The 26734-nt window shown below is 35.5% G+C and overlaps 1 protein-coding gene and 1 pseudogene across 1 annotated transcript in view; both read right to left on the bottom strand.

Moving 5' to 3' along the window:
• Positions 1-554: 554 nt before the first annotated feature.
• LOC149484447 (ubiquitin carboxyl-terminal hydrolase pseudogene) lies at positions 555-1232 on the bottom strand (annotated as a pseudogene).
• A 1285-nt stretch (positions 1233-2517) lies between these two features.
• The window catches only part of spg (dedicator of cytokinesis spg), a 66946-nt gene continuing 42729 nt past the window's right edge, over positions 2518-26734 (bottom strand). The window contains exons 20-35 of the mRNA XM_089700600.1: positions 21451-21595; positions 20817-21045; positions 15810-15966; positions 14958-15071; positions 14563-14691; positions 13098-13292; positions 12617-12758; positions 12098-12258; positions 11667-11774; positions 10944-11257; positions 10235-10324; positions 9723-9822; positions 9275-9447; positions 8610-8698; positions 7583-7711; positions 2518-6157 (exon numbers count right to left, since the gene is read on the bottom strand). Of these exons, the coding sequence (XP_089556726.1) occupies positions 5991-6157; positions 7583-7711; positions 8610-8698; positions 9275-9447; positions 9723-9822; positions 10235-10324; positions 10944-11257; positions 11667-11774; positions 12098-12258; positions 12617-12758; positions 13098-13292; positions 14563-14691; positions 14958-15071; positions 15810-15966; positions 20817-21045; positions 21451-21595 (2442 nt within the window). The 3' untranslated portion in view covers positions 2518-5990. The remainder of the gene's footprint in view (positions 6158-7582; positions 7712-8609; positions 8699-9274; positions 9448-9722; positions 9823-10234; positions 10325-10943; positions 11258-11666; positions 11775-12097; positions 12259-12616; positions 12759-13097; positions 13293-14562; positions 14692-14957; positions 15072-15809; positions 15967-20816; positions 21046-21450; positions 21596-26734) is intronic.

Genomic DNA, 26734 nt, shown 5'->3' with positions numbered 1-26734 from the left:
GTGTGGCTGCGCTCTTCGTTGTTTTCTCGCCAGCTCTTATCTTGGACAAGATTGCTCGTTTTTAAATGAAGTTATATCGTCCCGATTGAACACCAGGCTACGGAGGCGAGGCGAATTTTTAATTAGTTTCCGAAGATAGGGGATTTTAAGGAGGAATGCAGGAGCCGTGTTGCGAGTGTGCCTCGGTTTCTTAATTGAGATGTGAATGCACAAATTTCGGAACAAAGTAAGATTTGTTGCACGTGTTACACCAATTAATATTCAATTAGATCTGTTATCATTTTTTCACGGATACGTTTGTATTTGTCTGATAAAGATGGTAAATTGTATTAAATACGGAACATCTTTGTTGTTACCAGATAATAAAAGTTAAAAAATTAACAACGTGCTTACTTATACAATATTTTAGTTTGTTTTGTACTGGGAATCTTGAAGCTAAAAGGGAAAAATATAAACAAATGATCTATTGTCATAAAAGAACTTATTTATTTTATGAAACTAATTGTGTTCATGCACATTTCACTACCAAATAAAATTAATCATCAAATATATTATTACTCAGAAGAAACGAGAGCAATAACATTGAACCCAATATTGTCCGGTTCTCTGGCAATAAATTCGCGACATATTTTCGCAGCGTCTTCCAAAAACGTCTCTGGTGTTGTAGCTCCATGTTCTATGGGAAAAGATTTTCTGCCGTCCAGCTCGAATAACTTTCCATCCTTATGGATGAATGTTACGAAATGATTAGACGCTTCGTTGACATCGGTTTCGTCATTACCACCTCCAACCAAATCTTTGTAAGCATCAAGCAAAGCTGCAGAGTTCTCCAAAAGAGCTCCTTTGGCCGCTGCATCGAGGCCTTTAGCGTCATTCAAGAACCTTTTCAATGGGCCTTCTTCTATTTCAATCGTTTGTGCGTTGTTGGCTACACTATGAACTAAAGCTATTGTTCCACATACATTGCTAAGTACTTGTCTAAGGTGGAACACATCGTTGACTTCCTGGGCTTTGCTTCTTAGCTCGATTTCCTCTTGAGAGCGGTGCTGTTCGTAACTTTCTGAAAGGGGAAATAGAAGAAGAACAGCAAGGACCGGACGTGGGACCCATTGAAGGGCATCTTTCTCCAAGCCTAGAACATCGACCATCTTCCATTTACTCGATACGCCTAGCTTTTGGAGGTACTTGTTCATCACCTCAGGGTTGGATTCCATCGGTAAAGCGACAGCCATTGTAGTTAAAATTTTCTTCAAATAAACGACAACAGTTTAGGATATTCCGCAAAATTTTCTTTTGACTTACAATTTCACTGTCAATTTCGGTTTTCGGTAAATTGTTTGACTGCCAGACCAAATAGGAAAGTAACAAAACGTACCTATAGGTACAATATAGTAAGATTAAATATTTTATTCCCACCATGACCGTTGTGAAATAATAGGTAGGTATTCATTTTGAAGATTTTTTTAGTTATTTACAACAGTAGTGAGTAGGTAGGAGATCGTGAAAAGTTATTCAGGCGGAATTTTTTTTATTAAAATTTATATCCCTAACTATTTGCCTTGCAAATTCAATACAACATAACTTTAAATTACACATATGAGTCAAGCTATACATGTAAAGGCCAGGTTGCATCCTACACGAGTCAGTCAAACTCTTCCCTCTAATTAAGGTGTCACATTTTGTCAAACACTCTCTACATCCATTAAGGGCAGCAGAGGGGCGTGGCTATTGGACAACGCTTCGATACACACGAGATAGTTATTTCAAAACCGTGCTGATGATACTCTACTTTTGTTTAGTAATTCTGGAAGAAAGGTGTATGTTTTATTTTCTTAAAATAGGTACCTATTATTTAATAGTGACTCATTATTTAAATTGGTGGTTTGTGGCAAGAACTTAATATTACATAAAATTATAATTTGTGAGTAAATAATGTAAGTAAATTGGCACTACAAAATTATTCAGTTCTTTATTCCAATTTATAAGTTCTAAACGTAAAGAAAAGCCTATCTCTGGATATATCCATCAAACCAAATCTCGTCTACATCAAGGCGTGGCCAATCGACGCGACTACCTTCAATTATAACCTAAGAGCGGCTATTACTTCGAAATTCACTCGTTAAATACAATAATCGTTTCGCATGACAACACCCGATGGCAGTAGGCGTTTACTGCACTTTCCATTTTATGTTACGTTAGATATAAACTGCGTAATATAATGGAGTTCAACAAATTGTACTAGAACTGGGAGTATGAGCTAGTATTGATCTTGAATACGATCAAGATATCCTACAATCTACATGTTCAGTGTAGAATAATAGAAATGTCAGTTCATTTATAAGTGAATTAATGCCCTGTGTGGTTTTGTATATCATGTTTTTTATATTCCAATAATTCTGAAATGTTTGCTATTCAGTTTATGAGTACAAGAATAACACATTATTGTATACGAGTCAAGTTCGTTGTTAAATATCTTAAATTTGGGTAGGAGGTGTTAGTCAAAAATAAAACAAATCCCTTGATCTAAATATTTATTTCGCTCAAATGCATACATTTTTGGAAATGGCATACAATTTTTTCAATTCACTATAGCAACACCGTTAACCTAACCGCTACTCTTTGTACTGATCGCTTTTACGTCACTCCATAATCTCAACTATTGCCAATGGACATCGTCAAAGAAAATGATAAAATAATCCCATTAGTTCCCATATATAACTCCAAAACTTCATATTTCTAAATAAAATATTTAATAAATAGGAGTAGTGGAAAAAAAATAATCCACTGGCAACACTCACCATACATTTAATTGGTAACCCAATACATTTTGAGCGACGCGTCGAATAAATAAAATGTTCATACAATTCCATTACAAAAATAGCCGAAGAAATATTTGGTTATATTAAATTACATTAAAATGTATTATATTCCACTAGAACTACTGAGAAATGTCTAACAATAATGACGTGGAAATAATTCAAAAATCAACTACACAATAAGTTCAGTCAAAACCACCTCACTTCGGTAACTACATTATATTGGCGTATTGGACATTATTTTTTACTGTGACATAAAAATAATTTAATCTATAAGAATGCGTATTTTTTTAAATAACAATTAAAGGACATTTTGTCAAATATATCAAATAAGATAGTTTTGCTTAGAAATAGCTAAAAGTTTTAATTTTCCGGTGGGTTTCTATGCTCAAGAATATCACATCAAAATAATGTCCAAACCCAACGTACTCCAACGTAATAAGAATACAATAAACAGACAATCAATGACAAATACAATAATTATAACTACCATTAATGGATTAACATGTATCATAATATAATATTGTTCGTTGGAAAAGTCAAATTATTGCTAGCACTTAAACACTATTGGTTTAGAAAAGATATTGTAAATTTCACAAAATATCACCTGGTAAATGGAAAGACATTGTTTTTTGTTGGATGATCAAACGTTAATATTAAATATGTATTAAATCTGACAACACCGATTGATGTGACAACACCTAGTAATGGCAACATTTTCTTTAAGGATAATTACTTAGATTATAATTCAGAGACTTTATGACACTTGCAATATTTGCCACATAATAATATATCCTAATATCTAACGATAAAACACCAGCTAATACAATATTAAGGAAAAAATAATAAAATACTGAGCTAAAAATTTATTACAGCCAATATATAAAAGTACTCATTACAATGTTTCGTTTTTAATGAAGAGATCCGAGTTTAAAGCCAAAAATTTAAGGAAAAGAAAAATCTATCCTACGATAATACAATATTTTTAATATTTGGACACGATAAAATGTAATAAACATCCACTTAAATTATTAAAAATCTCAAAAATGCATTAAAATAATTATGTTAAAATTGCACTGTGTTTGTGTTGGTTAAAAAATAAAAATATTTTGTGAATTGTCACTTCACATCAAATATCAATTATCATTAAAATGTTAATATGATTCAAAAGTTGGATTTTCATTTATTTCATAAAATAAACAGTTTTATTCACGAATTATATAATATTAGTGAATTCCAATTGCGTGCATGAAAGAAAACTTAAATACTGAATAATATTTTCTTACAGCTAAATTCTCCAAATGTTTAAAAACACGTTTAAAATTAATTTGACCAAACAGTCAGTCGATGGATACATTAAAAATACAAGTTAGAAAATAGAAAACTTTAAAAAACTTGTTGCAAAAGCCGGTTCAAAAAGGAAGCTTAAGCTACGAGTAAAATATTGAGTTTAGCTAACTTTATTGTGTGCGTAAAAGCTTGTATTAAAGAAGTATAATTTTCTTAATATGCATGGTTTCAAAAATCTTATTAATAATGTATTCTGGCCCCGAAGAATAGTTTGCAAGTCTATTACTGCTTTGTAGTTTTGTGCGTGAAAAAACAACGCCTGACGGAATAAAATAGCAATTTCGTTTTAAAACATAATTTTTTAAAATTCTAAAAGTGAATTTAAAACTATCATAAAATTAAATAATTATAAATGTTGTGCATAAATGACAAGTTAAAAAGCTTAAAAAAATAATACATCATAAAAAAATAGAAAAATATAATATGTTATGTGAATGTAGATGGTATATTTAACTAAATTAAAACCTAAAAATAAATTCGTACTGCATCCATGTACTTTATTAATAAACATTGGCCACACAATATAATGAAATTTAATACTTCATGGGGATAATATCAAATAATGGCATGATTAGAAAAAATAAATAATATTATCATCAACTAATCTTGACCAAACTTAGAGCAAAAATGTTAAGTCCAGTTATAATTAAGTGATCAACTTTTATAACACTAGGCTCAAAAGTACTTCATTTTTTGTTAGCACTTGCTATTTGAATACGATATCTGTTAAAAGTTAGTGTTAAATTTAGACGATATGAAACAATCATCTTTATGAGGGTTTACTATAATCTATATATTATTATATAAAACTCAAAGGTGACTGATATAATGATCTATCAACGCACAGCCCAAACCACTGGACGTATCGGGCTGAAATTTGGCATGCAGGTAGATGGTAGGACGTAGGCATCCGCTAAGAAAAGATTTCCCGAAATTCTTGCGGGAACGGGGAAAAACGGGGATGCACGTACAAAGTCGTGGGCGGAAGCTAGTAATAGATAAAATGGTTAATCTTTAAAAAATCGGGCAGATGAAGTAATTATATACAAGAAGAAAAAAGTTGATGACAGCAGAATGAGGGTAGTAGGAGAATTATTTATTTATATTTTAAAGTTATTCGAGTTACTTTTTTCATTATCAAAGATACATCATTTATAAATCAAAGCTAAAAATATTAGGAAAGTGTTACAAAAGTAACAGCCAATATTTAATTTAGTGGTACTTTGCACGTTTAGAAATTAAAAGATTGTACAACTAATTATTGATATCGCGATGAATTATTATTTATAATGAATATATGCACGGGCATACATACAGGTATTCCAATCTTTTTTTCCTTTGCCATGAAGTTGTTGTTTTTATCTTCATTTTCGAGACCGTGTAAAAATGAATCACATGATACATATTTTGGCCTATTGAATAACAATTAATTTATAGTGATAGATTACAGTGATTTTTACCATGCGTTTTAAGCATATTAAATTAAAAACAAGCCTTTTAGCCTGTAAAATGAACCATGTAAGCGGCAGTGAAAAATCACTGTGATTTTTCAAGCGACTCGCTTATTTTTTTGCAGAGGTGTATCTATTCGAGCTGACACGGACGTTCTGATATTATGCATATAATCTCTTTGTAATACAAAGATTTGTAACAACTGATTAAACAGGCCAAAAGTAGTTTCCACATTATGTTAAAGTGACAAATCACTACGATTTTCACTGGCGATTTTATGTTCAAGTAAGTCCTATAACTTTTGGCCTATTAAAAAGAGCTGTTACATCGAAAATCACAGTGACAAATCACAGTGATTTCACGTATATTTACTTAACAATGTGACTCGCCGTTCTCATGGTGTCCGGAATCAAAACTGCTGAGATGTCCAAGTCCTTTTGGCGGTATGGGGGGAGGGGTTTCACCTTCGTCTACACGTAATGGTTCCGACATCATGGATATAATCTCTTCGTATCGCAGTGATTCGACTAAATCGATATCTGAAATTGAATATGGCTTATTATTTTGTTAGGTGGTTTTTTATTTAGTTGTGGAGAAAATAATATGTACAGGAATTTGCAAAATTTTTCATTATTTCAACATTAAGGTATTTGAATTGAATGGTGCAGTTGTCTTTGCTATAAAACAGATTGAGAAACTCATTTTTTTACAACACATATTTAAGCTATAGATCAGGAAGTTTTCAGCAGTTATTCCCCTAATAAACTGTGTATTATATAGGAAACCTTGTAGAAAGAGTGCAATTATCAACTTTAACATTCCACCTACCCTACCCTACCCTACCCGTAACAACCACCAGATGCATGTTACTTTTGTTACGTCCAAGATCACTACTTGACGTATTGTGATGTGTTTTATATTTTAAGTAAAATATGAAATTTCAGTGATAGAAATATTATTCGTGAATAAAATTGCATAAAAAATGCCTGTTCGATAAAAATATTTTAAGAGATGAAGTATGCAAGTGCACTTTTTTGGTCACATATAAATACAAATGATTTCCAATAGGATGAAAATATACATGCTTGTGAATATGGGCCAATTTCTAATGAGTGAAATGGTTCCCTGTGCCGAAATAAAATCAAGCTCTTTAACATCTTTGCTTACATAGATCGTCTGTAGTCGTTTATCATCCCTGCACGTAGAGAATCATACTGTATGATAAAATATATTGTATAATATAATACCGCTTTATAATATAGGAACTCGTAGAAATATGTAATATTCAAAAGACAACACTAATTAAAGAAGATTATGATGAGAGATGAGATATGGTTATTTTTATTCTATCATTTTCACATAACAAAATATCACATAAATAATGTCATCGGTGTTTTTTATAACTTTTCGTAGTGTCTGATGTGTTAGTGTTATTTTCAAAAATGCTTTGTGTTGTTTCTTATCTTCATTTGTGGTATGCCTGATTATTATTTATTTGGCTCTCATTATGTTTTTGTTTTTATATATTATTCATCTTTCATTCCCTCTGTAATATCTTAATACTATTATAAAGGCGAAAGTTTGTATGGATGTATGGATGTTTGTTACTCTTTCACGTAAAAAATACTGAACCGATTACAATGAAATTTAGCACACATATAGAGGGTAACTTGGATTAACACATATGATAGGCTTTATCCCGGAAATCCCACGGGAACGGGAACTATGCGGGTTTTCCTTTGAAAACGCGGGCGAAGCCGCGGGCGGAAATCTAGTGTGTCTATATTTATTGTTGTATGTGTCTCGTGTCTATGTGTGCGCTTGTTTGTTGGTCTATATCCATAGCTTGTGCGTTTACCTATTTATGGTTGTCTGCCTGTGACCTGTGAGTATATGTGTTTCTAATTGTATCTGTGTGTTTACTTGTAATAGATGTGTAGATGTTCACATTGTATATACGTTACCATTATGCCGGTGGTCATCCGCATTAGTATACGCATGCGCGTCGACGCTAACTCCAGAATCCCGTTCGTCAGTAGCTCGGCCCGAACGACGCGGTACTGCGGGTGCTTCGCCCCATATACGTTTTTCACCTGAGACAGCAAAGATTATTTCACAACATACATATATATGTATAGGTACAGTACTATTCAAACTTAGTGGCGGCTCAGAACGTCGAACTATCAGATGCGCAGAAAACAATTTTAGATATTGCCGGCCGTTAAGGGCCGGATACCTACGCGCTCGTATATTCGCAGCTAACTTGAGAACCGCCATTAAGTTTGGATCGAACTGTAATAGGTATGTGTTAAGTGGAAATCCACACCACCCAAACACAAAAGTAAAGTAGGTGCTTGAAGTCATTTCTATAAATTCAAAGTCGAAGTCACATTCGAATACAATTATTCCAATTTTTTTTAGACAACAAGACTTAAAAAGCACCTAAACTGGACCTACCAAACATTTGACTGACCGGTTGGCTTGATTGGTAGTGGCCCTGCCTTCCAAGCCAGAGATCGTGGGTTCGATTCCCACCCGGGGCAAATATTTGTGTGATGAACATAGATGTTTGCTCTGTGTCTGGGTGTTAATTATCTACATAAGTATTTATTTAAAATTATATATATATATGTATGTTTATCAGCCATCTGGTTTCCATATCACAAGCGAAAGCTTAGTATGGGATCAGATCGTGTGTGAAAATTGTCCTGAAATATTTATTTATTTATTTTTATTTGAACTAACACTGGATAAAAAAGACGGGTTGCACTCCGGGAGTGCCAGCAGAAGTGAAAACTTGATTATTAATGTTCAGCATGTTTGCTATTTTGGAATGGTATCCGTCTTACGCATGGAATATAAAGGCTAAAAAAAAAAAAACATCCGTCTTACGCTTTTTCGATCAGGCCACGTGTCCTGACGCGAGTTTAAGATTTTATACCCAACGTCGCTAAAGAAGTTTTCACTTCAAAAACAGCATACTTTACTCACCAGAAACTCTTGGCGGCAATGGCGGCGCATCGTGTTCACTCCAAGAGGCGCGGCTGTGTCTACGCGTCTCTACTTCTTCGTCCATCTCGCTATAAGTATTTTGAATTTTAAATATCTGATGTAACAACCCTATTCAATTCAAATATTACGTTTCAATAAACATCACAAATGTATGTTTTATTACCATAAGCTTATTTGAGAGCTTATTGCATAATATTCAGCACCTAAACAACCTAAGAATCTTTGCCTCGGATGTATTTAATTTGCAATACACTAATAATAAACTAAGTACAATTGTTTATTAGTTCTCATTACATCACATGTACAAGTTACAGAATATATTATAATGTTTGTTCTCTCAAAATTTCATTCGTAACACTCAACTTCCACTAGCTTTTACAGGACACTTTTTCAAGAAACTTTCAATATACCTATTAGTCTAAATTCTAAACATATTTATTATGTACTAGCTTTCCGCCCGCGGCTTCGCCCGCTTTGTCTAAAACATAATAAATTATATACTAAAACCTTCCTCTTGAATCACTCTATCTATTAAAAAAAACTTCATCAAAATCCGTTGCGTAGTTTTAAAGATTTAAGCATAGGGACATAGGGACAGAGAAAGCGACTTTGTTTTATACTATGTAGTGATAGTTGATACTAACCGATATTTTTCAGGTCGTGTAGGACTCCTAGGATCACCAGATTTAGGTCTAGACGGTAATGGCGGCGCAGATTTCACCATAGACATGCTGTCATCACAATCTCGATTGTCGCTTATCGGCAAACTGCTCGACATAATACTGGCTTGTTGTTCTATTGAATCTTCGAGGGAATACTGGGAAAAGGATATAATATGTAGTTTTAAAAGGAATAATTAATGATATAGAGACGCTGAAAAATAAATAAAGGGAACTCAATTTTTTTTGCAAAATTAGCTAATGTATTGATGATTTATTTGAAATTCAATTACAATGACATAAATAAAATTGAGTACATTAATTTATTTCCGATTCTTAACCATTGCGGGACCCATTTTTTCTGTGGCCTTTTAAATTTACATATCCGACAATATTATGAACGATGTAGCAAATATTATATTGTTTTGCTTACGATCGGTTTATTGTAAAGGTGTCCATCCTCGTAATACCCATCGCCTTGTTGTATGCTGTGAGATCGTTTATCCAACGCAGGGACTGGAGGTAATGGAGTGCTGTAAAGGAATAAAAAATAAAATATGTGTGCGTGTACTAGTGTACACACGTAAGAAGTGAAACTTCTTTATGACCTTATTTTTCAAAAAATAATTTACTATATGCAACTTTACAGAAATACGTCAATCACACGTGTAAGGGATAAAAACAAGATGGCGCGTAACGAAAAAATGTCACACTAAATTTTTTTCCAACCACGATAAAGAGTTTCACTTCAAAAAAAAATATTTCAATATTTTTTACAAAATACAAAAAGAAAACATATCCAATGAAGAAAGCGCTATTCAGGTAAAGGACAAAAACATGAAAGTATGTAATTGTTTTGTTTCCGTATTCCAGATTGAAATTTTATTCTAAAAAAATCAAATTTCTATTTGTGAATTCATATAATAATACATTGCGTATACTTACTTGACAATACTTTCAGAGAGTTGACGACGAGCTCGAGCTAGTCCAGGGCCCAAGTTTTGTCGCAGTTGAGTGAATCGTTCAACTAAACGCCTGTAATATAAAATAAATGTATTTATTTAACATTACGGTAGTGATTATGATTAAACTTTCTGATGTGCACTTAAGAGCCTGTTCAGATGAGGTGTTTTACGCGTGTTCTATCTGGGTTCCGTTCAGAGTTCCGTATGAAAGTTATCACGCTCCATTGTTATCAAATTCATTCACTCATAACGGACTCGTGCGTATTACTGGACGTTGCAATGGCACCTGAGTATCTCACTCACGCATCGTTTGCGAGTTAAACGGGCGAGTCAAGAATCCCGCTCATTGCATGCGTAAAACGCCTCATTTGTATGGACTCGAAGGATTATAATTTTTCGACAGTTTCAATCTCACGAGTTACAATATTAATTTACCTATGCAACGGCTTCACTTCCTCCGGCGCCAACCTCCCATGCAATCCCAGCCCTGCTTCCAATACCGCCAATTGCGATGCTACCAATCTCCTCAATTTCACTGCAGCAGCAATTTCCCTCGCACTAGCGTTTCTACCAAACTCCGCTGTGCGGAAAGCTTGTTCATATTTAGAGAAGCCCCCTTGTACATTCGCGTCTATTGTGCCTTGAAGTCGCATGGAAAAGGGGTACTTACATAATATTAATCAACTCACCTATGCAACGGTTTCACTTCCTCCGGCGCCAACCTCCCATGTAATCCCAGCCCTGCTTCCAATACCGCCAATTGCGATGCTACTAATCTCCTCAATTTCGCTGCAGCAGCAACTTCCCTCGCACTAGCGTTTCTACCAAACTCCGCTGTTAGGAAAGCTTGTTCGTATTTAGAGAAGCCCCCTTGTACATTCGCGTCTATCGTGCCTTGAAGTCGCATGGAAAAGGGGTTAATGTTGCGTGTCGGATCGGCCGTGTATTGAGATATGAGGTTGCGCAGTTCGCGTTCCGTTGATTCCATTGTTTCGCATGCGAACTGGGGATAAACGTTATTGCTTAGTAAGTTCATAAAAAAATATGTACATACAATCAAATCGACATATTTAAAAGATTGAGTTTACTTCAAAATTAAAAAAAATGTATAATGAATTGTTGTAATAAAAAAGGGCACACGTGTCAGAAGTGAAACTCCTTTAGCAAGATTCAAAGATACCATAATCGTGACCTTACTCCATGATGTGACGTTATTGCTATGACGCGACCTTGAAATTTTACTCTCAACGCGCCTAAAGAAGTTTCACTTCAATAAATACCACTAATTATAATGAAATGACTTTTTACATGATTTTTTACAAATACATAGACCTATGTATTTGTAAAAAATTAGGTAAAATTGTGTTGGCTACTACGACATAATATTATCACATTATTAATTTTATACTCACTTCCACTGGTGGTATTTCTTCAACAGATCTGGTGACTACTTCGGACCATCGCAATATTCCCGGAAGCGTATTCTCTGTCACCAATGTTGTGCGTTCAATCCACAAACTCTGGAAATAAATGTAAAAAATGAACAAATCGAATGTTTATTATCTGGTCACTTTGGAAAATAAGAAAAAAGGAAGTGATTTGTTATCAGTTTATTTAACATCTATAATTTGTAACTACATTCTTGCAAATAAATATAATTTGAATTTGAATTTAAATAAAAATGAAAGAATGTAGCGTACAATTTAAATTGTTAGAATATTCATGATTTGATACTAAACTTAGCCTACTACTTTTTAGAAAGAATTAGCGTTTTTGATAAAAAAAAGCACGTCGCAGACAAAGTCGCACGTATTTCTTGTATAACAAGTAATCACAAACCAACCTTAAACTCATTATCCTTATCTATTGGAGGTTTATGCAATGGCCGATCACACAAAAATGTATCGACGTCATTGAACGCATAGAATCGCTTCACTTGTTCCGGCGCGTGCGCAGGACACGATTGTTGTCTCGCTACCGGCTTTACATTGCAGATTTGGATGTCTATAAAATAAATTATCAATTTAGATAAAACACAAAGACGGAGAACGTGATAGAGCGATTATCTAATGTATATTCTATTTCATAAAAATAAGTTTCAAAGTTTTATATAACTATACTTTGTCATCAGAAAAAGCATTATTAACTACTGTTCCATCCACTTACCTATATCTACATATAATAAATATAGTTAGCTAGATGAAATAACTTTTTAAGTGAATAACCAATCTAAAGTAGTTCTTTACGATTGGTAATATTGATATCAAAATATTCAAGAATATCAGAGTATCTACTTGTAAATAACATACATATAATCACATATCCTGATTTAAATTAACTTTAATACATAAAAAAAACTCACACTGTCCATCAGCAGCTATAACAGATTCATCTGGGGGAGTATTTCGCATCAAAATATGGGCTGACACGTATTCAGATTGTAAACGTTGCGTGAACGCACCGATGCGTTCGTACTCGTGTCCGCGGTATACGAATTGTTTGTTCTGAAAAAAAAAAAAACATTTTAAAGGTAATTGTTGCGAGGAATCTAGTGAATTTTCGCTAGAATCGTCTCGGAAAAGTGATTTTTCAAGACTATTTATTATTCTTTTAAATCAATAAATGTTGTTTCAAAAATTTCCAATAATAATGTTATTGGACCGGGATATTTTTTTAAAATGGCAAATAAAACATATAGGCAGCTTTTGACAATTTAAGAAACTCTAATATGACCAGTAGAATCATAATATATCGGCTACATTTTTAACACAATACATACATAGACACAACATAGAACACAACACACACAACACAACACATACATAGAATTTCAAATTACTCACTCTCACAAACAGCGGACACCCTTTTCCATAGAATCCGACTCTGAAATACTCCGGCTCAGGCCTCAATTCCTTCAACACAGAGTCGAGGAAAGTCGCGTGCGTTCGCAAGCAATGTGCCAGACGAGCGTAGTCGCATAGCTTCACTTCGTATAGTGTTGCTAATTCACGAAGTAGGGGAAGACCTTTTTCCCAACACTAGAAAGATAATTAATATGTGTATTAGATTGATTATTTTTTTTAAACATACACACAACAAATTGTGCTGCCAAAATAACTATTTTTATGTTGGCAGCACAATAAAGTGTTTAAAATAAATTAATATGTAAATTAGTGTATAGTAGAACTTTACAGCTAGTTTGGTGCAACCAATTTGTTATAATATGTACATATAATCAAAAACGGACGTTTATAAATAGATGAATAATTCTTCCAAGATGTATGTTGTAGAAAATCCCTACTTTCCCTACTATTATTATAGATTTATAAAATGTCTGTACTTATTCTTACCTAAAACACTGAATCGATTTGGATACAATTTGATAGGACCAGGACACACATACCTGGGAAGGGACATAGGGAGAGGTTTTATCCCAGAAATCACACATGAACACATACGGGTTTGTCTTTTACAATGCGGGCGTAAAGCCAGCAAATAATATATGTACCTTATTTATATTTATAGGTACTAGATAATGGATTTATAAGCTCTACTTATAGTAGAGCATCAAAAATTGAGTTAGACTCATTTGAGTGTTCCCCTCCACATATTAACAAAACTCGTTACAATTATCGCGCTAAGAAGATTACCACTAGAGAATAAGTTTCAACTCCAAGCTATAGATGGCATTAAAATATAAATTTTTACTTCGAACATAACGAACTTAATGCAAAATAATAAGTGTACCTAAACATTGTTTTTTCTTATTCATTATAAACTGCCGTTGTAAAAATATGCGAATCCTTTTTTCATAATACAAAAATTTTCAATACGAGCTACTAAAGTTGTTTAAAAAAACTTTAATAACTAGCTGTTATTTTGGAAGAGCTCATCAAGACCTCTTCCATCGTAGACGAAGGACGTATCTACCCAGCCCCCCCTAGACATTTGATTACGACGACGACGACGATTGATTACGTCAATCTCATACATTCATAATCTATTCTATTGAACTTTACGCTAATAGAAAGCCACTTGTCTAGGGGGCAGATAATTTATATGGATACGATACCAAAAGTTTACCATGCATGCCAATAATGGAATTCTGCTCAACCAGCTAAATGCTGCAACTGAAAGTTGCCTGGCAGAGATGGCTTAGGACCATAAGGCCGCTATTTGAACATTGAATTTGAATAAGATATTTATGAAATAAGTTAAGACCCATTGTACAATGAAGAATAAATAAACAAATTCCATAGTGACATATTGCAGATCAAGAAGAGATACAACAAAAAATAGGAAACATACCTTTCCTCTATCGAAGTATTGCAGAACTTGATTATAAAGCGCCTCCTTTCTCTTCCATTCTGGAGTTTCTGGATGTTCAGAATCGACACCAATTTGATCGCTGTCCCAGCTTAGTGTTTCGGCATATAACTGTGAATTTGTGAAAAATATACTTTAAATATGTGTAACAATCATAAAATAAATTATAACATAGCCGATGATTGTATGAAATAACTGGAAATATTTGCTCGGATTTATACTTCTTTGGCCTAATTTAAAATACAAGTTATCATATTTCCTTATCATACTTAAAAATTTGCTTAAATTCTGACATGATGATGTTTTCATATTATATAACTTAGTATTAAAAAAGAAGTATTACATTAAAATAATAAAAATAATAATTAATTTGTTACCAAAAGAGTACATCCAGCTTCTACAAAGTTATCCGAGGCGATGTGCAGATCATGCAACTTGTACACGTACCGGAGATACATCTCTTTACGATCAATTTCATTTTTGTAAAAGTTCTGAAAAAAAATATTATAATGTTAAAATTACAATAGAAGTAAAAATTCTAACATAAATTCACTTACACACGCCTACACACACAGTTTAAACAGAAGTTCGCATTCGAATTCTAGAACAATTCTACATCATCATTAGCCCATTATGTTCCCACTGCTGGGACGCTTACTAGCAATATGTATGTGAACGCCATTGAGTTACCAAGTACTACGTACTAGAGAAGGCATCGCTACTAAACTATATGTAATACGAGTTAGAGTCAATCGTCTCAAACCATTTTCTTTTGTTACATTGATTGGTTTTAATTGATAATTTTATTCATATTTTTTTAATAAGATACACAATATTTATTTGTTACATTGATTGGTTTTAATTTATAAGTAATAAGAGGCAGAATATCTACAAAGTGTATGACTCACTAGCCGGCCCGCACCGCCGCGCTTGTCGCACATATTTTGTTTGTGGTGTCCTCTCTATAATATAACTCAATGGTGAACGCGTGTTCGAATTCTAGAACATTCCACCCAAGAAGCTTATATCTAATACACTGGAGATTGCACTATGACCATTAACTTGTAACAAGAAAATATGACGTTGAATGACGCCTGTATGTTTTTTTTATCCCTTTCACACCTAACTTGGCAAGTTGGCATTCAACGTCATATTTTCTTGTTACAAGTTAATGTTCATAGTGCAATCTCCAGTGTATTAGATATAAGCTTCTTGATTCCACCACTCACCAGCAAGTTGACAGTGGCCGCCATACGTTTGTGTCTATGTTCAGCGCCCTGCATCACGGCACGATAGTCGAGTAGTCTTTCTAATAAGCGGGTAACACATCCTACGAAGGCTGCGCCTGCTTCCCGCCAACCCTCCGTAGATACGCGTTCCATGAGACTGTTTTAAAAAATATATTATTGATGAAAATATATCGATTTTTATGACAGACAAGTAAAAATTTGATACAGGGTGAAAGGTAAGACGTATGACGAATTTAGACAGGACAAAACTTTGCTGAATTCGTAAAAAAAAATTGGACTTTGTAAGGAAACTTCGCTAATCAGCTGACCGATTTCCATACAAAGTCCAAATTTTTTTCTACGAATTCAGCAAAGTTGTAGAACAAAAGTTGTTCAGTTTCATGAGTAGAAGCTCCTGTCTAAATTCGTCAAACGTCTTACCTTTAACCTGGTATGGTAGAAATGTTAATTAGCTAGAAATTAACCTTCGCAATTTTTATAAATAGATTGATAAGATCGCCTTAATTAGTTTAACACCTCATTTTTTTACACAACATTGCTGTTGCAGATGAAAGTAACCATTTTTTCTGTTAGTTCTCAAGACAAGTATGCTATTTGTATGTAGCCTTACATATTCTGTAACATAAGTTATATGAAATAATAAAATATGTCATATTTTACTAAATAATTAAACTGCGAATTGATAAACCTCCATTAATGTTTCAACATTTATTCAATAATATAACTGTGTTAAATTTGATGTCAACTATTCATACTTAAATTTACTATCAATAATTGGTAATTATACTCACACTGAACTCAAATGTTCCCTGATGTACGTAAGCATGTGTAATATTTTTTCCATCATTAACATTTTAACAAAACTTATCGATGAACACACAGCAGAACACAACATTGTATACTTATTTTTTAAATAATATAAACCGTACATTCATGCCGAAAAGCACTTACTTAATGGTATATCTATCAAGAAATAAACTATCGTTTATACATTTTACTAATTTGTCTAACGAATATAATGATCTCTTCTATTCAGTTATAATTTAATTACCTATTTATAGGCTATTTGAAAGTAATTTGGTAATAATATATTCATGTAAGTACTCCTTGTTTTGGTTGTAACATTTTAGTGTCTGCTAGTTTATTTCAATAATAATGAAGGTTTGCTCAACCATAAAACATATATTTTATCTGTAGGTGCAAAAAATAGATTTTATTGGTGTATTCTATTAAGACGCAGTTCTCTGTCGTGTTAGCCAAGTATTACTTCTACTTATTACACATTCACTAATTCACTCGCTCATTCATGCATTCATTTATTCTATACGGACATTGTAGTTACAATATACAGTGGTGGACGTTTAATTAGAAACTCGTAACACAATGAAGTAGTCTACAAATTGATTTACATTTGTGTATTAACGTATTAGAGATTAAGCATTATTTCATATGTAATAGAACACCCGTTTATCTAGTTTTATGAGAAATTGCTCAATTTTAATCAAACGTTATCTTAAATTAATAATATTAAACAACTTTAAGTGAAGTCTGATTTCCGAGTATTTTCAGTCTGGACAACAAATTAGAAACAGCATGGTTCGAGTGTTCCAAAGCCAATATTTTTTTCTTCTACAAATATTTGCACCGTTTTTTAAACATACCATCTAAAAGTTTCTGAAAATTAATTTGCTTTTCAGTATAAATGGGTAAAAGTAAGATTTGTGACCCATCAACAAGAAAAATAATTTTAAGCTTACATTTTGACAAAAACTGGAGTTACAGGAAAATTGCTAATCATTTAGAGTGTTCGATAAAACGATATTCAATGCTACAGTTTATTTAAAAGAGCATGGTACTTCTGATTAAGTGCCTAAAAAAGCTCAACCATGAAAAGCCACTGCTCGCGAGCATAGGCAAATAATTCTTTTCGCAAAGATGGATCCATTTAAAGGTTCCAATTCTATTAGGAAATTTTGCAAACATGTTAAAATCTCACACCTTGGCCACGGACACCGGCGGCGCGACCGACGGCGCGACGGGCGGCGCGGCAATTCGCGCGGCGCGGTAAGCATGCCACGGGCAGTTGCGTTCGCCGCCGCGACCAGTGTAGACGAGGAGACGAGATGGCTTTATCAAAGTTAGCTCGACGTATTGTTTGGAGAGTAGCAGCTTTTTTGCTCAAGATTTACAGCCGTACAAATAAACGAGTTATAACATTTTATGCAAAGAATAAACTAAGAATAAGGAAAAATCATACAAATAAACACGAAATAAATGTAACCTAGTATAACTTCGTAATAAGTATTCATACTAATGCTATTCCGTCCTTATTCCGGCTACCACCCTAGTATAAGTCTGACATAACCGAGTTGTAACATATCTTTTAGTACATTTTGCTGTGTTTTACAAGTTTTAGAAGCAATTTTCAATCTAAATTTGAGATAATAGCAATGAGAGTAATACGAGAAGTAGAAAAAGTTGAACAAATTAATAATTTCATTACGTACCTATTGAAATGGAAAATTTTGTATGAAATGTCAAAATATACGAAATTATGAAAAACCCTTTTGATATTTATAATGATTTATTTATTTACAACATGCGCCCAACCATACATACATTACACATAAAACTTATTTCTAAACTTATCACAATAATATACACTTTCGTTGAAAATATAAATCTTCTAAGCTTGGAGTTGTATGTTTTGAGTAGGTACCAGTTATTTGGCAACTCTCTATCTCAAGGTGGGTTTATCTTCTGTTCTCCAGATATTGGATAGCGTTATCTATCATTTGCTTGCATATTTAATGATATATTTAAATTATTTCCAATAAATATATTTAAAAAAATAAATAAACAGAACATCGTATGATGAAACTTCACAACAAATTCGACGTTGTCAAACGAGCGTCAGCAAAATGACAGCACCAAGGCTTAACCGTAGACAATTTCAATGTTTTTCATAATTTTGTGAATGAATTGCGACGTTGCCGCTTTGAGCCTATTGCATAGCGTGAGCATAGTTACATCGACGTTATTCCAAATTTATTTGTAAGAAATTATGACATCCTTATTCTTTATTTATTCTTATCATATCTATGCATTGCATAAGGTTTGAATAAGCAAGTTTTTATTTGTACGGCTGTTAATGTTTGGAAGATATAGTGGAGTACACGAATTAAATAGAAATCGTGTTACAGACGGAGAATTCCACCAAAAATATGAAAAATATAGGCATGATGAAAAATTATGTTGCGGGTGGCTAGACTTCCAAATAGCTGGTCTAGCTAGAATTTCTGCAATAAAAGCTTCCGTCTCCATTTTCGCGAAAAAAAAACAAACTATTTTAAATTAAGTTCGCTCCGGGAGTAGTCGCCGCGTCTGCCGCTCGACTCTGTGGCCTGCGCCGTAATAACTCATACATTTGTTTCGATCGCTAGTCGTGCCGCGCGATTCGCTCGGGGAAATTCGCCGGTCGTCTCGCTGGTCGCCGCTGCGCGTGGCATGCCCAGTACATTTCCATACATTTGATTCATTCGCAAGACGCGCCGCCAGTCGCGCCGCGCGAATTTTCGCTATAGCGAATTGTCCGTGGCCAGCACGTCATACAATCTAAGCCACGACGTTGTAAAGCCGTTGTTGTCTATAAAGATTATAACAATCTAGAAACAACCCCATACGTGCCCATACTATAATGTTTCCTCCGCCATGCTGAACTTTTTATTTATTATCTAAGGCTTGGTTAACTGAACGACGTGCGTAGGTATCCTTTGCCATCAGAATTGATTAAATTAATTTTAGTTTCGTCCCAAAATAAAAATTTCCTCTGGCGGACTGTCCACGAGCAATATTTCTTAGTAAATGAAAATCGTTGTTGTCGTTGTACTGCCTAGTAAGAAGCTGTACTTTCCTGGCGTCTCTCCCAAAAAAATTTTGCCTCGACTTACCGCCTGCGAACCGATCTCATCAACTCATTGCAGGGTTCATCTTCGGAAAAAACTAATGTTATAATAGAATTTGAACTTTTAAATGGATCCATCTTTGCCAAAAGAATCATTTGCCTATCCTCGCGAGCAGTGGTTTTTCATGGTCGAGCTTTTCTAGGCACTTGATCGGAAGTACCATGCTCTTTTAAATAAACTATAGCATTGAATATATTTTTATCGAACACTCTAAATGATTTGCAATTTTCCTGTAACTCCAGTTTTTGTCAAAATGTAAACTTAAAATTATTTTTCTTGTTGAAGGGTCAAAAATCTTACTTTTACCCATTTTTACTGCAAAGTTAATAAATTTTCAGAAACTTTTAGATATAATGTTTAAAAAACGGTGCAAAAATTTGTAGAAGAAAATAATATTGGCGGCATTTCAACAGGTTTTGACTTTGGAACATTCGAACCATGCTGTTTCTAATTTGTTGTCCAGACTGAAAATACTCAGAAATCAGACTTCACTTAAAGTTGTTTAATTTTATTAATTTAAGCTAATGTTTGATTAAAATTAAGCAATTTATCATAAAACTAGATAAACGGGTGTTCTATTACAAATGAAATAATACTTAATCTCTAATACGTTAATACATAAATGTTAAATGAATTTGATGACTACTTCATTGAGTTAGATGTTTCTAATTAAACGTCCACCACTGTATATGTCGCAGGCAAATTGTATAATCTCGCCGTTTACAAATGCTCGGGCATTTTGTAATATGTCGAGAATTCGTAATCAGAAATTTTTTAGTAAACGGCGAAATAATACAATTTGCCTGCGACATATACACTGACTTTTATTTTTACTATCTTGAGTCACTGCAATTTCAACGTGTTATTACTTAATTTTAGTCATCGATTCTTCATTTCAAAAATTCAAACTCAAACATTTATTTATTCAATTAGACTTCTTCGAGAAGCATTTTTGAAACGTCAATACATATTTTTAACATTTACCACCGATTCGGAAAGCAGTATTATCTATCATACTTACACAGTATCAAAAAGCCGTCGATAGTGATCATCCGCCTTATTATCCGCAACTAACGAGTCCAGTTTATCAACAAGCGCCGCTTCAGTGCGTCTAGCGGAGCCGGTAGCAGCTCGTTCGGCCGCCATTAGAGCGACTAGAGCGCCTAGAGCTGCTCTACGGAGCTCCCCTACTAGAGTGATTTCGAGTAGGGCGCCTACTGCCGCCCCTATTAGTTGGAGTTGTGCGGCCCCTGTGGATGTGGGCATATTTTATGATTATGAAAAGAGGAAAACATGAGTGAGATTGAGTTGGCAAAATAAGATTACTTGGATAATAAATGCATACAATAATACTCTTTATAGCTCCAAGTGAAGATGATATTTTGATATAATGTAAATGTGCTGTGTAATTATTAGCTCGTTATAAAATGTAATTTGTATATAATAATAATTATGAAGGAGTCAATTGTTAATTTTATGTAAGTTTTAATATCAGTTTAATTACTTACATTATTATTATTTTATTATCTCCACATATTTTACTAAATCACAACCATATTTCTGCTTAATTGAACTTGCAAATGTCTTGAAAATAGGAATTAAATGTGGCTACCCCCAGCTCCATATAACCAGACCCTTACAATACAAGCACTAACCCAGCCGACTCCACACGGCCAACACTTGCAGGCCAGCGGCGGCTCGCATGCCGCTCCTGTCGGGCCCTTTGCCCGTCCACCGCTCCGTTTGTAGCGCGCTTGATGTCACTAGGGCCACACCTAGCTCCATGTAACCCGACCATAACTGGAACAAACACATTTGTATATTCTCAAAATACAATTCTTTTTTAAGGAGTAGAAAGACAGCTATTAACACTACTCGAAGCCCGAAATTTTGCTAAGTATAGATGATAAGTTATGTCTGGCAGCACTGGCCTTTTGAAACATAAAAGATAATGTCATTACGAGTAGGAAAAGACAAGAAAAACATTCATGAACAGTACGATTCAAACTAAATGGCGGCTCGGAACATCGTACGATCCGATGCGCAGAAAACAATTTTAGGTATTAGCGGGACGATATGGGACCTGTGCGCACTCACACTCGCACCTACACCTAATTGAATCGAACTGTAACACATATTTTAGTTGCGCATTCATTACAAGTGGCAGGATTCGTAAATAACTACATAATATGTAATGTTTTAATTGAGGGGAAAAAACTTAACTCTAATTAATTTGATTTTAAAGGTGCACTCACACACATCAGTCACCGTCAAGTCACCGATGACTGATCGGTGACGGTTTGTGTACGTATAGGTATATTAAGAAGAGCTGGAACGTCAACACATTTACACATTGCACATGTTAGGCCGGGAGATACTGACACAAAATTTCGGGTCTTTTGTAACAGGATGGCGGTCTAGAGGGGTCTTAGTACGCAATGACAAAAAGAAAAATGATGGTCAGAACGCTGGTACCGACGGACTAGTCGCGTGGGCATTAGTCACACTCGTCGGTTAAATAGCGAAAGTCCAACGATTTGTAACACAACAATTTTAGAATTTACCGATAGCCCTTAAAAAAGATGTAGGCGGAAGTGTCATGCCATACTCTGACGATGTGACTTACAGTCCGCCATACCGACGTGAATGCGTTGATTTAAAAAAAACAATTCAACCATTTGTACCGGGCTAACTTTTGCACAGGTAACCATCGTCGTGCAGCCATTTACTAAAATCGCCATGCCATACTTTTCGGACGATTCCAAATGGTCGCCATACCGCGGATAATCTGCAAATTTTTGAATTTTTTTTTCTCGCCAAACGATTTGTACCACCCTACATTTTTTTTTCAACAACTCCTGAATGATTATAAATAGAAGTGTGATAATGCCTGTGGGAGGTGACGAATGTGTATAAGATTTTTTTCTTATTGTAAGATTTTATTCGTAGTTTGAACGATTTGTAGCAGTATGGCACTAATTTTTCCCTCTATTAAAAGTATGGCAAATATAATAATGGTCACGTAACACGTTGCATCATATACTTTTCAAAAATGCCGTACTGGTACAAATCACCAATTCTTTTCATTTCTTTTTTACGTCTTGGCTTAAGTCTTACAATCATCCGCCCCATGTTTGCATTCTGCGATATTTTTTTCTAGGTAAAATTGTATACAAACAAACAGAATATAATGATCCCATACTGTAAAAAATTATTTTACGTATTGTACAGTCGTATTTTTGAAACGTGACGAATAAATTAATTTTTCAAGTATGGCAGCACTTTTTCCCCCTACTAGAAGTATGGCAAATATAATAATGGTCACATTTTATCAAATACTCTCCAAAAATCCAAATGCAATACTGGTACAAATTGTTTGGCGAAAAAAAATTTTTTTTTTGCAGATTTTCGGCGGTATAGTGGCCATTTGGAATCGTCCGAAAAGTATGGCATGGCGATTTTCGTAAATGTCTGCACGATGATGATTACCTGTGCAAAAGTTAGCCTGGTACAAATGGTTGAATTGTTTTTTTTTTAATCAACGCATCGCGTCGGTATGGGGGGGCTGTAAGTTACACCGGAAAAGTATGGCATGACACTACCGCCTACATCTTTTTTATGGGCTATAGGTAAATTCTAAAATTTTTGTGTTACAAATCGTTTGACTTTCGCTATTTATCCGACGAGTTCGACTAACGCCCACGCGACTAGTCCGCCGGTACCAGCGTTCTGACCATCATTTTTCTTTTAGTCATTGCGTAATAAGACCTCTGTAGAACCGCCATTCTGTTACAAATGACCCGAAATTTTGTGTCAGTATCTCCCGGCCTATGTATGTGTCATATTTTGCAATTGTTTATAAATACAGGGTGATGTAATTGGTGTATTACGAATATCTAAAAATCTATGAAGAATTTTGTGATACAGTAAATGGAAGAATTATAGACTATTTTACAGTATTTAATAAAATCATTTAATTTTTTGTTCATTTTCATTAGAAATGTCAATTTTTCTCACCAAGGTGGAAATTTGGATGATAAGGATCTTGTTAGAAAAATATAAATTTTGACTAAAATCGGCATTCTTTTTTCAAAAATCAAATTACTAATTAATAATCAGAGTTATCACATTATTAAAAAAGTAAGCCAAACTATACACCATTTTTACCTACTTGATGCAATCCTCAAAGATCATGGACATAGTGTATTGCGCCTTCCACCATACAATCCAGAACTCAACCCAATAGAGTTACTATGGGGCATATCACAAAATGTGAACTTTAACTTGAAAACTGTGGAAGAATTATTTAGAAAGGAAGCAAATGCTATTAGTCTGGATATGTTTAGTGACGTTTGGAGAAAGACGCGAGAACATGAGGAAAAATATATTCAATTAGAACCAAAAGTAGATAATTACACTGACTCATTTATATAATAACATTAAGAAATTCCGACGGCGAGTTCTTCGAGCGATGAAAGTTTCAGTGAAGTAGAAGATTACGATTATGATTAAATAGATTTTTTTTTTTTTTTTTTTTTTTTATACTTAAGCGGGCAAGCGAGCAGGCGGGTCACCTGATGGAAAGTGATGCCCGCCGCCCATAGGCATTCGCGTTGTCAGGGGCACCGCGAATGTGTTGCCGGCCTTTAAGAAACTTGTATGCCCTTTTTTTGAAGGTTTCTTTGTCATAGACGCTTGGAAACACCTCAGATGGTAATTTATTCCACAACGATGTTGTTCTAGGCAAAAAATTACGGGAGAATCGCACTGTGGTAGAGCGCCATGCATCCAGATGGTGAGGATGATACTTTAGCTTGTGACGCGATGTGCGGTTGTGGAAATCGGCGGCTGGAATCAAGTTGAAGAGTTCCTCAGAACATTCCCCATTATAGATTTTGTAAAAGACACAGAGAGAGGAGACGTCTCTCCGCAGCGACAAAGCATCAAGCGATTTGGCAATCTCGGTGTCGTCAATGATGCGGATTGCTCGACGCTGAACGCGGTCTAGTGGTAGGAGCTGGTATTGGGGTGCTCCGGCCCAGAGGTGCGAGCAGTACTCCATATGGGGCCGGACTTGAGCCTTATAAAGTTGCAATAGGTGAGCGGGTGTGAAGTACCGTCTCGCTCTGGCGAGCACCCCTAACTTCTTCGAAGCAATCTTGGCTTTGTCCTCCAAGAATCCACGGAACTGCACGTCAGACGTAATCTCAACGCCGAGAATGCTGATGCTTGGTTTGATAGTCAGGGGACTGTTCTGGAAGGTAAGTGGTACGACAAAGGGACTTTTCTTGGTTGTAAATGCACAGACCTGTGTCTTCCCTGGGTTGAAGTCGACAAGGTTGGATTGGCCCCACGCAGAAATTTCCTCGAGTGTACGCTCAATGTTCGACACAAGCTCGTTTCGATGCTGGTTTGTTAGTTCCAGAGAGGTTTTTGCTTGGCCGGCATAATGCGTGTCACCAGTGCTGTCGTCCGCATAACAATGAATGCTACGTATTCGCAACATATCATTGAAATGCAGAAGGAACAACGTAGGCGACAACACACAGCCTTGTGGGACACCAGCGCTAATAGGCATAGATTCAGAGCATGCTCCGTCGACGACGACTTGGATGCTACGTGCCTGGAGAAAGCTAGCTACCCAATTGCATAACCTCTCCGGTAATCCATACGATGGAAGTTTGGAAAGGAGCCCCCTGTGCCACACCCGATCAAAGGCCTTCGCTACATCTAAACTTACAGCCAGCGCTTCCCCCTTATTCTCCACTGTTTTTGCCCATCGGTGAGTCAGAAATGCTAAGAGGTCACCTGCAGAGCGACCATGACGAAAGCCGTATTGATGGTCACTTAACAGTTGGTAGTCCTCGAGATATCGCAAGAGCTGACTGTTAATGATGGACTCCATCACTTTAGAGAATAAGGAGGTGACTGCAATTGGCCTATAGTTAGATGGATCGGAGCGTATGCCTTTCTTAGGGATCGGATGTATCAAGGAGGTCTTCCAGGATCTAGGGACAATACCAGTGGCATATGAGTATCGAAAGAGATGTGTTAAGACCGGAGCCAGCTCGGGAGCGCAGGTCTTTAGAACTACAGCAGGGATGCCGTCAGGCCCATTTGACTTATGAATGATGAGAGAACGAAGGGCTTTACGCACTGCAGATTGCGTGAATTTCACTTCGGGCATCGTGCTATTGCAGTCTGAGATGGACGGTGGTGTTTTCCCCTCATCATCCAGCGACGAATTTAATGCGAAAAGAGTCGCCAAAGTATCAGCTTTTTCTTTAGCTGTGTGAGCTAAAGAGTCGTCGGCCCTGCGTAGTGGTGGAAATGACGACCGGCAGAAGTTTCCCAGGATAGCCTTAGCAAGAGACCAAAAAGCCCGTGTGCCCGAAGGGTAATGTGTCAGCTTTTTTCCAATTCTGTTGATGAAGCTTGCCTTTGCTTCAGCAATTTTCCTCTTTAGTGATCTGGAGGCAGAGTTGTACAATTTCTTGAGATGCTTAGCTTCAGGATTTTTCGCAGCAAGAGCTTCTGCCCAGTTTCGATAACGATCTTGCTTCGTTCGAGATGCTTCTCTGCAAGATTGCCCAAACCAGGGCTGCGACTTGCCACCGACAGGTACCACAGAGTTCGGGATGAAAAGCTCCATGCCCTGTAGCACAACATCAGCGACACAGTCAGCACAAGCATCGGGATCTTCATCTGCAAAGCAGACCTGTCTCCATGGGTAGGAGGAAAAGAACGTGCGCATCCCATCCCAGTCCGCCGACCCATAATGCCAGACACGTCGGGTAGTAGCTGGGCGAGACCGAGATTGATATGTGAGGGGCACTGTACTCTGTATAAGACAATGATCGGAGGATCCAAGAGGGGCTGCGACGCTCACTTTGTAATTGTCTGGAGAGGAACTTAGAAATAGATCTAGCAGAGATGGAG

This window comes from Colias philodice, chromosome 11 (genome assembly GCF_061535455.1).
Source record: "Colias philodice isolate Cphi_HAF_F1 chromosome 11, ilColPhil1 Martin Lab GWU primary, whole genome shotgun sequence".
In the NCBI taxonomy this organism is placed as follows: domain Eukaryota; kingdom Metazoa; phylum Arthropoda; class Insecta; order Lepidoptera; family Pieridae; genus Colias; species Colias philodice.
Note: the sequence above shows the minus strand (reverse complement) of the source record. Positions and strands in the feature narration are given on the sequence as shown.